The 14692-nt window shown below is 44.5% G+C and overlaps 1 protein-coding gene across 1 annotated transcript in view; it reads left to right on the plus strand.

The window, feature by feature from the left end:
- LOC140207869 (uncharacterized) overlaps positions 1–9640 on the plus strand; it is a 118932-nt gene extending 109292 nt beyond the window's left edge. The window contains 2 exon segments of the mRNA XM_072276416.1: positions 6940–7694; positions 9586–9640. Of these exon segments, the coding sequence (XP_072132517.1) occupies positions 6940–7694; positions 9586–9640 (810 nt within the window).
- The last annotated feature ends 5052 nt before the right edge of the window (positions 9641–14692 follow it).

The following is a 14692-nucleotide window of genomic DNA, read 5'->3' on the forward strand; positions in this document are numbered from 1 at the left end:
GTAATAGCAGCACATTTGGATAGCAGCGGCAGGATAGGTCCCAGTCAGCATGGATTTACGATGGGGAAATCATGCTTGACTAATCTTCTGGAATTTTTTGAGAACATAACTATGAAAATGGATATGGGAAAGCCAGTGGATGTAGTGTACCTGGACTTTCAGAAAGCCTTTGATAAAGTCCCACATAGGAGGTTAGTGTGCAAAATTAGAGCAAATGGTATTGGGGGTAGGGTACTGACATGGATAGAAAATTGGTTAGTAGACAGGAAACAAACAGTAGCGATTAATGGCAGAATGGCAGGCGATGACCAGTGGGGTACCGCAGGGTTCAGTGCTGGGACCACAGCTGTTTACAATATATATTAATGATTTGGATGAAGGGATTAAAACATCACCAAGTTTTCTGATGACACAAAGCTGGGTGACAGTGTGAAATGTGAGCAGGACGTATGAGAATGCAGGGTGACTTGGACAGGCTGGGTGAGTGGGCGGATGCATAGCAGATGCAGTTTAATGTGGATAAATGTGAGGTTATCCACTTTGCCGGCAAGAACAGGAAGGCAGATTACGATCTAAATGGTGTCAAGTTAGGAAAAGGGGAAGTACAACGAGATCTAGGTGTTCTTGTACATCAGTCACTGAAAGCAAGCATGCAGGTACAGCAGACAGTGAAGCAAGCTAATGGCATGCTGGCCTTCATAACAAGAGGAATTGAGTATTAGAGCAAAGAAGTCCTTCTGCAGTTGTACAGGGCCCTGGTGAGACCACACCTGGAGTACTGTGTGCAATTTTGGTCTCCAAATTTGAGGAAGGACATTCATGCTATTGAGGGAGTGCAGCGTAGGTTCACAAGATTAATTCCCGGGATGGCGGGACTGTCATATGTTGAAAGATTTGAGCGATTGGGCTTGTATACTCTGGAATTTAGAAGCCTGAGAGGGGATCTTATTGAAACATAAGATTATTAAGGGATTGGACACGCTGGAGGCAGGAAGCATGTTCCCGCTGATGGGTGAGTCCAGAACCAGAGGCCACAGTTTAAGAATAAGGGGTAAGCCATTTAGAACGGAGTTGAGGAAAAACTTTTTCACCCAGAGAGTGGTGGATATATGGAATGCTCTGACCCAGAAGGCTGTGGAGGCCAAGTCTCTGGATGCTCTCAAGAAAGAGATGGATAGAGTTCTTAAAGATAGAGGAATCAAAGGTTATGGGGAGAAGGCAGGAACTGGATACTGATTGTGGGCGATCAGCCATGATCACAGTGAAAGGTGGTTCTGACTCTAAGGGCTGAATGGCCTACTCCTGCACCTATTGTCGATTGTCTAAGTGTCTTAAAAGACCCTATTGTATCCACGTCTACCAATGTCTCTGGCTGTGCATTCCACACACCCACCACTCTTTGACATCTCCTGTGCGCCTGGGTCCAAGCACCTTAAAACTATGCCCCTCGTGTTAGGCATTTCAGCCCTGGGAAAAAGCCTCTGGCTATTCACACGACCAATATCTCTCATCATCTTATACACCTGCATGATTTTCTCCAGGCTGAATAAGACAATGAGCTCCCTGTGTATTTGAAGTTCTTCAGTGCTGTGAAATAATTTAGCTAAACTCCTTCTTCGCTGCTCTTTTCAACGTTTTCGGTCATTTTCACTCATTTCAAAGGACTGTGCCTCAGACAGCTGGTTGTTGCAATGCGCCTCTAAAGTCTGACAGCAGACTAGCGAATGAATCTTCGACGGAGCAGATTCAGAAACCAATGAGATGCCGGCCTGAGTCAGGGCTTTGAGGCTCCAGAGAGAGGTGGGGTCTAGAGTTTATGGGGAGGAGGAGGAATCTGACCAGCAGGATGTGCCTATAAATGAAAGATGAGAAACATTTAGAAACATTGATTGAAAAAAAAAGTGGGTTCTGCAAAATACTGGAATAAATCAGCAGATCAGGCAACGAATGTGGAGAGGAATAAATAGACAACGTTTCTGCCGAGCCCCTTCAGCATGCCGACGCTGTGTACTCCTCTGCTTAGTCGCTGCCTGAACTGCAAAGTTCCTCCAGCATTTTGTGTGTGTGTGCGTCTCTGTATTTCCAGCAACTGCAGAATCTCTTGTGTTTTATATCTACATCTGTAAGAGGATTGTACTTTGGCATTAGATACACGTTGATATTGAGTAAATTGTTTATGGGAGCCGCTTTCTGCGTTAAAACAGCTGCTGAATTTTCTATACACACAAAAAAAAGCTATGGACGTGGAACTGGTGCTTGCAGAAACTTTTAATGGCACCGTGATTACCAATAAAGCCCTGCGATATAAAGTTCGCCGTCGCCGAAGCACCGATCAAATGCGCAAGCGTCAGGGCTGTTCCGTTGCCGAATATCACGCATGCGCGCAGTACACGGTAAGCTTAAGGAGATCGGCTGTAGGGAGACTGTTGCGGGGTGGGGAGAAAGGAGATTGGTGGGGTTTCAACACCGACTTCGGGACAGTTGCTGTGAGCTCCGGACTCCGTGACCCGAAATCCTGGGACAGTCCTGCTCTCTTCCCTCTCTCTCAGCCCCACCATCCGTACACGGGCCCCGGGGAGCTTCCGGCTGATGAGGGAATGGGAACCGATGGATCTCTCAGACAGAGCTGAGCTCCAGCTGTCTAAATGCAAGGATTGGGAACTCGGAGAAAGGGAACAAAATCTTTTACATCAGCTGTTGTGAAAATCACCTTCGTTCTGCCTCCAATCACAACCAAGAGAAAATCTGCAGAGAGGGCACAGTTTTAAGGTGCTTGGAAGCAGGTACGAAGGAGATGTCAGGGGTGTTGTGTTCTTTATACGTACCGTGGGTTACTAATAACAAACCATATTCTGCAGAATTGAACTTATACTTAACAGCAGCAAAACCACGTCTTACACTGCCATGCTTCTCTATCATTCTTCATTTCTGCTCATGTTAGTAACTCTGTCCAGTCACGTCCTGACACGTGATATCACCACAAGGGGTAAGTTTTTTTTACACAGAGTGGTGAGTGCGTGGAATGGGCTGCGGCAGCTGTGATGAAGCCGGATAAAATAGGGTCTTTTAAGAGGATCCTGGATAGGTACATGGCACGTAGAAAAATACAGGGCTATGGGGAACTCTAGGGAATTTCTGAAGTAAGTAATGTCTGGCACAGCATTGTGGGCCAAAGGGCCTGTATTGTGTTGTATAAATGGGGAAGTCACTTACCCATGACCTCTGGTTGTTGTCCCACCCAACATCAGTGGAAAAAGCTGCTTGCATTTACCCTATCTATACCCTCATAATTTTGCCTACTTCCAACAAAGCCTTTTTTTAGGTGAATAAGATGATGAGGGGCATTGATCATGTGGATAGCCAGAGGCTTTTCCCAGGGCTGAAATGGCTAACACGAGGGGCATAGTTTTAAGCTGCTTGGAAATAGATACCGAGGGGATGTCAGGGGTAAGTTTTTTTTTACACAGAGAGTGGTGGGTGTGTGGAATGCACTGCCAGCAGTGGTGGCCGAGGCAGATAAAATAGGGTCTTTTAACAGCCTCCTAGATAGGTACACGGAGCTCAGTAAAATAGAGGTCTATGTGCTAGGGAAATTCCAGGCAGTTTCTAGAGTAAGTTTCATGGTTGGCACAACATTGTGGGCTGAATGGCCTGGAATATGCTGTAGATTTCTATGTTCTATGTTGAACAGTGAAATAACTTTGGCTATCCTACAATCCTCTGATAACTCTCCCGTCACTAAGGATGAATTAATTATCTCTGCTGGGGCCCCGACGATTTCTGCACTTGCCTCCCATGGGGACCGAGGGCGCACCTTGTCATGCCCTGGAGATTTATCCACCCTCTTCTTTAATCTGTGCGGGTCCATGATTTTAATGCTGCTTTTCCACACTCTCATTGACACTGTGTCCATCTGAGTAAATAGAAATGAAAAAAATATTTAAGATCTCCCCCATCTGCTTTGGTTCCAGCCATGGATTGCCATTCCGGTCTTCCAGAGGACCAACTTTGTGCCTTGCAATCCTTTTGCTTTTAATCTATCTCCAGAATCCCTGAGGATTATCCTTCACCTTTTCTGCAAGGGGAATCTCATGCCGCCTTTTAGCCCTCCTGATTTATTTCTTATACTCCATTTCAACCTGCCTGCCTATCCCTGTTCTGCAACTCCATTTTGTGCTTCATCAGGGTCTCAATATCTCTTGAAATCTAAGGTTCCCTACAGTTTCTATCTTTACCTTTTATTCTGACAAGCACATACACGCTTTGTACTTTCAAAATTTCGCTTTGAAGGCCTCAATTTACCAAGCACACCTTTGCCATAAAGCAGCCTGTCCCAGGCCACAGTTGCCAGATCCGAGTGTCATAATTCCAGGTGTTGACCCATGCCCTGAACACATCCGCCTTTCCTACGCTGCTCCTTGTATTGAAATATACAGGGCTCAGCATATTCACTGCACCATGCTCAACTTTTTCATTCCTGACTTTGTCTGAGGACTGAACAACAACTGTCTCCGCAAACCCTGCACTATCTGTTCTGTTATTCAGGCTCCCATTCCCCCTGCAACTTCAGTTTGACCCTCCCCCACCACCACCTCCCATAGCAGCTCTATCACCCCTTTGGCTTTCATCTCCCAGATCAATAAAAAGGAGGTGCATACCTGGTACAGGCAGATTGGAACAAATGGGGTACTTGTGAGATACAGGAAATTCAAGTGAACACCTATGAAAGACAAAGAAGGCATGAGGTTACCCCAGCAGGCAAGATGAAGGAGAATCCTCATGGATTCTGCAGATATGTTAAGAGTGAAAAGATTGCAAGGGAAAAAATTAATCCTCTGCAAGATCAGAATGGTAATCCATATGAGGAGACAAAATAGATGTGGGAGATATTTTTTGCTCAGGAGATGAACGCAGAGTCTATAGAAGTGAGGCAAAGCAGCATCAAATTCCTAGACCCTGTACAGATTACAGAGGTGGAATATGGGAGGTGGATCAAGAAGGTTTGGTCACTCAGCACTCAAGATGAGATAGTAAATTGGATGAGACACTGTCTTTGGGAGAAGCCAGTGTGTGGTAGCAGATGGCTGCCTCTTGACCGCATCCTGTGACTAGCGGTGTGCCACAGGGATCAGTGCTGTATCTGTTATTGTTTGTCATCTATATCAGTAATCTGGATGATAGGGTGGTTAACTGGATCAGAAAATTTGTAGCTGACACCAAGATTGGTGGTGTAGTCGTCAGCGAGGAAGAGTATCATGGTTTGCAGTATGATCTGGACCAGCTGGGAAAATGGTTTGGGAAATGGAAAATGTAATTTAATGCAGACAAGTGTGAGGTGTTGCACTTTGGTATGACCTACCAAGGGAGGTCTTTCACAGTGACTGGTCAGGCATGGAGGAGTATTGTAGTAGAAAGGGACCTGGGAATACAAGTCTTTAATTCACTGAAAGTGGTATCACAGTTAGATAGAGACAGAAAGAAAGATTTCAGCCCATTGGCCTTCATGAACTAGAGTACTGACAACAATAGACGGATGTTATGTTGACTTGTAGAAGGCACTGGTGAAGCCTAATTTGGAGTATTGTGTGCGGTTTTGGTTACCAACCTACAGGAAAGATGTGAAAGAGGTTCAGAGAAAATTCACAAGGATGTTGCCAGGTCTGTAGGACTTGAGTTATAAGGAAAGATCGAACAGGTCAGGACTTTATTCCTTGGAACATAAAAGATTGAGGGGAGATTTGATTGGGGTATACCACTATTATGAGGGACATAGATAGGGATTTTACCACTGAGATGGTGTGGGACTACAACCAGAGGCCATGGGTTAAGGGGGAAAGGTGAAACATTAAGGGGAACATGAGGGGAAACTTCTTCACACCGACGATCATCCGGGTGTGGAATGAGCAAAGAGCACAAGTGGTGCATGCAAGCACGATTTCAACATTTAAGAGGTTTGAGTAGGTGCCTGGATGGTAGGGGTATGGGAGTGGGCAGTTTAAATAGTTCAGCACAAACCAGATGGCCCAAGAACCTGAAATAATACAAAAATTCACTTTAAGTCCTTTTCACAGCTGTGCAGACCAACCATTCATCTCAGCGGGAATTTTTTTATATGGCGTTAACACTGTGGCACTTTAAGTTAATCATACGTAAAAGAAAATCCCAAATGCATGTCAAGAAAGACAATTTGCCTGATACTGTTTCAGTTACTGTGGGGCCAGGCACCCATGCTGCTCAGCAGGAACAGGGAATAATACCAATGGAGAGAGTCAAACTGAGCCAGGTCACAGATTGGAGATGGCAGAAATGCCCCATTCTTATAGAGACAGGAAAAGCATCAGAGAATTGATGGTCATTCCAGATACCAGCACTGTGACCAGTTAGAAGATGATTTCTCTGTCCATCTTGGGTTGAATCTCACTGTAACAGTGTGATACCAGATCAAACCTTGGCAACTCAAGTAATCTCATCTGAAATGTTGTCCTACACACACTAATGGATTTTGTTATTCTTTTTACAGATTAAAAATGAGAAGGAATTTGTCCCCAGGAATCTCAAACATGACTCGCCAGTTTTGCTGTCTCTGTCTAGACATTTAAGAAAAGGAGCAAGGGATTCAATCAGCCATCCTTCCTGCTCAGAAGGTGGGGAGGGATTCACTCGTTCATTTGACCAATTGGTACACCCATTAGTTTACACAGGGGAGAGGCCGATCACGTGCTCGGACAGTGGGAATGGATTTACTCGGTCATCACAACTGAAGGTACATCAGCAAGTTCACACTGGACAAGGCCATTCATCTATTCTGTGTGTGAGGAAGGATTCAGTCGGTCTTCCCACCTGTCGACACACCAGTCAGTTCACATCGAGCAGAGGCTGGTCATCTGCTGAATTTGTGGGAAAGGATTCACTCAGTCATCTGACACAATGGCTCACCAGCGTGTTTACACTGGCGAGCGGCCGTTCACCTGCTCAGACTGTGGGAAGGAATTCACTGAGTCATCCAACCTAATGGCACATCAGCGAGTTCACACTGGGGAGAAGCCGTTCACCTGCTCAGTCTGTGGGAAGAGATTCACTTGGTTATCCACACTACAGAGTCATCAGCGAGTTCACACTGGGGAGAAGCCATTCACCTGCTCAGTCTGTGGGAAGAGATTCACTGATTCATCCAACCTACAGAGACATCAGCGAGTTCACACTGGGGAGAAGCCGTTCACCTGCTCAGTCTGTGGGAAGAGATTCACTGATTCATCCACCGTACAGAGTCATCAGCGAGTTCACACTGGGGAGAAGCCGTTCACCTGTTCAGAATGTGGGAAGGGATTCACTCAGTTATCCAAACTACAGATTCATCAGCGAGTTCACACTGGGGAGAAGCCATTCACCTGCTCAGAATGTGGGAAGGGATTCACTCAGTTATCCGCCCTGCAGAGACATCAGCGAGTTCACACTGGGGAGAAGCCGTTCACCTGCTCAGTCTGTGGGAAGAGATTCACTGATTCATCCAACCTACAGAGACACCAATTAGTTCACACAGGGGAGAAGCCGTTCACCTGCTCAGTCTGTGGGAAGAGATTCACTGATTCATCCACCCTACAGAGTCATCAGCGAGTTCACACTGGGGAGAAGCCATTCACCAGCTCAGAACGTGGGAAAGGATTCACTCAGTCATCCAACCTACTGGCACACCAGTCAGTTCACACTGGGGAGTGGCCATTTACCTGCTCAGAATGTGGGAAAGGATTCCCTCAATCGTCCACCCTACTGACACATCTGCGAGTTCACACTGGGGAAAAACCGTTCACCTGCTCAGTCTGTGGGAAGAGATTCACTCAGTCATCCAACCTGCAGAGACATCAGCGAGTTCACACTGGGGAGAAGCCATTCACCAGCTCAGAACGTGGGAAAGGATTCACTCAGTCATCCAACCTACTGGCACACCAGTCAGTTCACAATGGGGAGTGGCCATTGTTATGAATCCCTAGATTTCGTTTCCTGTGGACTGTCATTTTGAGAGAGAGAGAGAGATTAAGAATGGAAATCAGTCTGACTTGCAGCTTGTTTACATCACTCACAGCTTGTTTAGTTTTAACCGAGGACACAGACACTCAGAGTCAGACGGAGATGAAGGAGGATAAATGGAAGGATCAAAACAAGGGAACTAGTGGCCAAGGGTCACTGTTTAGAACTTTCCTATGCCCACAAGGGTGGGTTAATTATCGATTCAGCGAACATCAAATGTGAGGTTGTCACCTCGTTTGATCCATACGAGTGGATCTGATTTGGGGTATCCTGTGAAGACCACTTATGTGTTAACCCCTGCCTGGGTGTGGTGTGGGAATTCACTTGAAGACGACACCCCTTGTGACAAGTCACTTTCGGTGATAATTTGTATGTGGATTTGGAACGACGATGGATAAAATCTACAGTGACTGTTCTTTCGTTTTACCACTGTGGAATTCGACAGAATTGCCTTCTCTTGACATTTACCCTGCACTACAAATATCTCTCTCTTATCACCTATTCTGTGGTTGAACTGAACTTTCATAGTTCACCATCTCAAGACTCCAAGCCTTGTTTCCCCTGAGCTCAATAGTTTGGGAGTTATATTTACACACAAGTACACATAACACTGTTAACTTTTGTTTATCTTGCTAATTACTATATTGTTAGTAGATACGAATAAAGGTAGTGGATTTAACATCAAAAACAGACTCTAAGGGTAGTCTATTGCGTCTGGCTCATTTCTAAAGCGTTACGGTTCATAACAAAATTTGGGCTTGCATCCGGGATATGAACAGATTTGAGGGCGTATTGATTAATTATCGATTTCATTGGAGAAATCCCTTTTGATTTATTTGTGTGTGGAAAATCAGCAGGAATGGATGTTGATAGATTTCTGGAAGCACTAGCCTCTGAGGCGTTAGAGGACACCAGAAGGATTGAGTTGTTGAGTATTGCTAAAAGGTTAAAACTTGCTAAGGTGAAATCGACAATGAGGAGGTCACAGATGCAGAGGATAATAGCTGAACATTATGTATCTGAGGGTGTGTTTAAAGTGGAGGAGTTGGAGGTGTTTCCTGGAAGTAAACCTAGTAAGCTTGGCCTCCTGTACAAGTTAGAAAAATTCAAGATGGAGGCTGTGGAAAGGCAGAGGCAGGTTGAGGCTGGACAGGCAGGAAAACAGCCATTACTATTCTGCCATCATCCATGCTAATGTCCCCTTGCAATCAACTTTGGTGAGCTCTTCTCCCATGCCTTCGTAGTTCCCCTCACTCCACTAATAATGATGCATCTTCTTGTACCTTTCCCCTCTCAAAGTGCAGAGTGAATTCTAACATGTTATGATCACCAAGTCCACGTTTCCTTTACCATAAGCTTCGTAATCAAACCTGGTTCATTACACAACACCCAATCCAAAATTAACTTTTCCCTAATGGGCACAATTACAAGCTGTTCAAAAAGGCATCTCATTGGTATTTTCCAAATTCCCTCTCTTGAGATCAAACACCAGCCTGATTTTCATAATCAACCTCCACCCATCCCACTCATGGACTGTTTGTCCCACTCCCATCTGGGTAGACTACGCAGCATCCTCACCAGGACGGCCAGCCTCTGGGACAGCTACTTTCCCTAAGCAGTTAGGCTGAGAAATGTCTCTACCCACTAACCCACCCTTCCACACCACCAAACACCTCTACTTTATCATTTCCTGTCTGTCATCTTATATGCAGGCATACTTTTATTTATTATTTTATCATTTATTATTATATTGTAATTTGTCCTCTACTGTGCCTATTTTCTTGTTTATTATTTATTGTAGTGCCCTGCACTGTTTTGTGCACCTCATGCAGTCCTGTGTAGGTCTGTAGTCAAGTGTAGTTTTTGTGTTATTTTACGTAGTCTAGTGTAGCTTTGCGTTGTGTCACTTAGCCTAGTGTAGTTTTGTGTTGTTTCATGTAGCACCATGGTCCTGGAGGTATGTTGTTTTTACTGTGCACTGTAACAGCAGTTTATGATCGAAATCACAATAAAAAGTGACTTGACTTGACTATACCGAGCGTCACTTTATGGACATACAATCAATCCGTGCACAGTTTACAAGCTGTGGATATATGTTTCTACTATTGTGTTTTTGTGCTGCATTGAAGCTGGAGTAATAATTATTCTGATCCCATTCATATTTGTCTGCTGGAAATGGAATTAAACTACCTTGAATCTTGAATAAACATTTCAGCAGACTGCAGCGTCACATTTCTGTCTCTCAGTGTTCCTGCGGCAGAGCGTCACCCGGTGACAATGGAGTCCACAAATCAGGGGCTCCTGTTATTGTGGCAAATCACCACCAAGTGGCAGTGTTGTCCACAAGAGGGAGCAGTTTACAGTGATAAGGAGGGGTGTAGGGGGCTGGAAGCCAACTCTGCAAGTGGATGAAGTGCCAGACCTGCCCCAAACCACTCTCCCCACCACCAGTCAGGGTCCCAAACAGTCCTTCCACATGAGGCAACTTTTCAACATCATCACTGTTGGGGTCATCTCCTGTTTCCAGTTTTCCAGGTGTGGCCTCCTCGACATTAGTGAGACCCGATGTAGTCTCTGCATTCTGCACTCTGTCCCAATGGGATTCTGCAGATATTGGAGATGCAAAGTCACATACACAAAATGTTGGAGGAAGTCAGGAGGTCAGGTAGCTTCTACAGAGGGGGATAAATCAAAACAGAGATTTCCTGCTGAGACCCTTCATCAGGACTGGAAGTGGGGAGAAGCCGGAATAAGATGGTGCAGGGAGTGGAAAGAGTCCAAGCTGGTAGATAATAGGTGAAGTCAGGTAAGAGTGAAGGTGAGTGGGTGGGGGAGGTGGGAGATGAAGTGAGACGCTGTGAGGTGGAAGCTGGAAAATGCAAAGGGCTGAAAAGAAGGAATCTGATAGGATCGGAGAGCGGACCATGGGGAGAAAAGGAAGTAAAAGCGGAACCAGAGGGAGACGATCCGCAGTGAAGAGAGAAGTTGGGAGACAGAATGGAGGAGACGGGCGTGTGGATTGATGAAAGGAAAAGGTGGAGGTGGAAGTTAAAGATATCGATGTTCATGCCATCGAGTTGTAAACTACCCAGATGTAGTATGTGTTGTTGCTCCTTTAACCTGAGAGTGGACTCATCGTGTTAGTGAAACCGGAAGGGAGAGTGGATTAATAACTTTCCCCTGCGATCCCTATTAAATCGATCCTCTCTCACCTTAAAGTGGTGCCCACTGGTTGTTGATTCCACAAAAGTGGGGAAAAAGGGAAAAAAAACCATCGAAAACCTACATCACAATACAGGCACTTTGGCCCACAAAGTTGTGCCGAGCATGTCCCTACCTAAGAAATTACTAGGCTTACCCATAGCTCTCTATTTTTCTAAGATCCATGTACCTATCCAAAGGTCTCTTAAAATACCATATCGTGTCTGCTTCCACCACCATTGCCGGCAGCACATTCCACACACTCACCAATCTTTGCATTAAAAAAAAACTTACCCCTGACATCTCCTCTGTACCTACTCCCCAGCACCTTAAACCTGTGCCCTCTTGTAGCAGCCATTTCAGCCCTGGGAAAAAAACCTCTGACTATCCACACGATCAATACCTCTCATCAACTTATACACCTCTATCAGGTCACCTCTCATCCTCCGTCGCTCCAAGGAGAAAAGGCCGAGTTCACTCATCTGCTCACGTTCCCCATTTCTGTACCCTCAGGGTTTGGAACACCTGCATCATGTCAGCCTCAATCTCCTGCACTTCAAGGTGTGAAGTCCCAACCTGCCCAGCCTCTCTCCAGAACTCAGTCCCTCGAGTACCGGCAACATTCTCATAAATCTCCTCCGCACTTATTCCTGCTTGATGTCCTCTCTCCTACAGCAGAATGACCAAAACTGGATATAATAATCCAGGCACGGATACCGTAACAATACCCTAACCCTAATGCAACCTCACTAGCCTCTTCAGTCCAAGAGCCACGAGATATGAGACGGAGGCTGCTCAGCCAATCGAGTCTGTTCCACCATTCCTTTGTGTCCAATTGATTATCTCTCTCAACCCCATTCTCCTGCTTTCTCCCCTTAATCCGTGAACATCCATTGAAAACACACTCAGTGACTTGGCCTCTACTCCATCTGTGGCAATGAATTCCAAAGATTTACCACTCCCTGACTCAAGAAATTCCTCCTCAGCTCTGCTGTCAGTGGATGCTCTATACATTGAGGCCGTGGCCTCTGGTCCCAGACCCACACAGTGTAGGGTGCATCTTCTTCATAGCCACTCTGTCCAGGCCTTTCAATATTTGATAGGTTTCAATGAGATCCCCTCTCTTTCTTCTAGACCAGTGAGTACAGGGTCAAAGCCGTCTAACGATCCTCATATGTTAACCCTGTCATTCCTGGAATCATTCTTGTGAACCTTCTCCGGACGCGCTCCAATACGAGCACATCTTTTTCTCAGACAGGAGGTCAGAAACTGGTCACAATACACCAAGAGCAAACTGACCGATGTGTTATAAAGCTACAGTGTCACATCCTTGCTCTTATATGCTAACATTACCGTTTTCATCTTTAATCAACTCAATCTGCAAGCAAACCTTCAGGGGCTCCTGCTCACGGACTCCCAAGTACCTATTTCTGATTTTTGTATTTTCTCCCATTTATTTTTTTTCTCTCTGTCTTTATTCTTTCTACCAATTGTACATGACCGTACACTTGCATACACTGTATTTCATCTGCTACTTCATTGTCTGTTCTCCAAACCTATCAAAGTCCTTCTGCAGACTCCGGCTCTGCTCTAAACTACCTGTCCCGTACCTATCTTTGTATCAACTGCAAAGTTCATCACCCAGGTATCAATTCCGTCATCCATATCATTCAGATTTAATATGAAAAGATGTGGTCTCAATACTGACCCCTACGGAACACCATTAGTTACCGACAGCAAAACAGAATTGCCCACATTATTCTGACTCTTTTTCCCTTATCAGTCAGGCAACCTTCGATCCAGACAAGTATGTTTCCTGTAATTCAATGAGCTGTGATCTTGTTAAGCAGCCTCACATTTATTCCACATCTGACTTGAGCTTCTCCTTCTCTAATGTCAGGGTGAATTTGATCATATTTAGTCACTTGCCCCTAAGGGTTCTTTGAACGTAAGTGACCTAATTAATTCCAGTTCATTACAACACCCAATCCAGAATAGCTGATCCCCAAGTGGGCTCAACCACGAGCTGCTCTAAAAAAGCATCTTGTAGGCATTCTAGGAATTCCTCCTCTTGAGAACAACACACTTAATTTTCCTTATCACCTGCATGACAATCCTCCATGACTATTGTAACATTGCCCTTTTGGCACGCATTTTTAATCTCCCATTGTCATTTGTGGACCACATACTTACAACTGATTGGAGGTTTCTATACAATTCCCATCAGGGATCTTTGTTTTCACATTTGCTGTTCCTTAATTCTACCCACAGATTCTACACCTTCCAACCCAATGCCACCTCTTTCTAATGATTTTAATTAATATTTTACCAACAGAGCCACACAACCCCACTATTAGATTGTTCTTTCAACAAACATACAATTATCTGGGAAACAAGAGGACCTGCAGATGCTAGGAATCTAGAGAAATACACACAAAGTGCTGGAGGAGCTCAGCATGTCAGGCAGCATCTATGGATGAGAATCAACATTTCGGGCCAAGACCCTTCATCGGGACTCTTGATACCCACGTATCTGGAATATCAACAAGCAAAGAAAATAAAAAGTAGTGTGAAATAGGGAAAACCTTTGTCAAAATTTAGTTCAAGGCTTAAAAAAACCCTGCCAAACAGAGATCAATTGTTAACAAATACAACAACGGCAATAAACACTTTCATCAATACCGACATTGACTTTTTTTTAAAATAAAAATATCTTGGTCCCATTTCAATCAGCAAAATTTACAAAGATAACTAAGAACTGAAATGATAACTTTAGAAAAGGCTATTTACACTCAAACCCACTTAGATTGGACAGAATGAGGAAGAGAAATAACACACATGAAAAAGAAATCACACAACAGTCAGATACAACTTGAAAGTATATATTTTCATCAAAAATGAACACAATTCAGCACTCCATGTGTGTATATGCAATTGTGATAAGTAATACAGACCAGAAACTTAAATGAGAGGCCAACTCAGAAAAATGAATCATCACTATGGTAGAAAACATTAACCAGTGGAATCAGTATGACCCTCCGTGGGAGACATCCCAACGATCTGAGCAGATGAGATGTTGACAAAGAAGCATCGAGCACCTGACTGAGAGTTGGAGACCTCTTCCCAGAAACAGAGGGGTTCCTTGCAGAAATACGGGACAAGGTGGGTAACAAAAGGAAACAAAAAAATGAAAATATATGAAATACAAACCAACAATGCAGCAAGTGCAGAAAATGCCAAGAGAAACTAGACACCATCCAACACATTCCAGGATCCTGCAGCAGTTTAACTCAATCTGATTACTTACACAGGTACAATCAAGTGGCAAATATCATTCACCAAAATCTTACTTCAAAATATAATCTCATGAATGACCACCATAATTTCATTGAGGCACCATAGATTCACGCCTGATTCAGTTTCAGAGTCAAAATCTTACAAATTATATAATAATCACTACATTACT

The sequence above is a fragment of the Mobula birostris genome, chromosome 13 (genome assembly GCF_030028105.1).
Source record: "Mobula birostris isolate sMobBir1 chromosome 13, sMobBir1.hap1, whole genome shotgun sequence".
NCBI lineage: Eukaryota > Metazoa > Chordata > Chondrichthyes > Myliobatiformes > Myliobatidae > Mobula > Mobula birostris.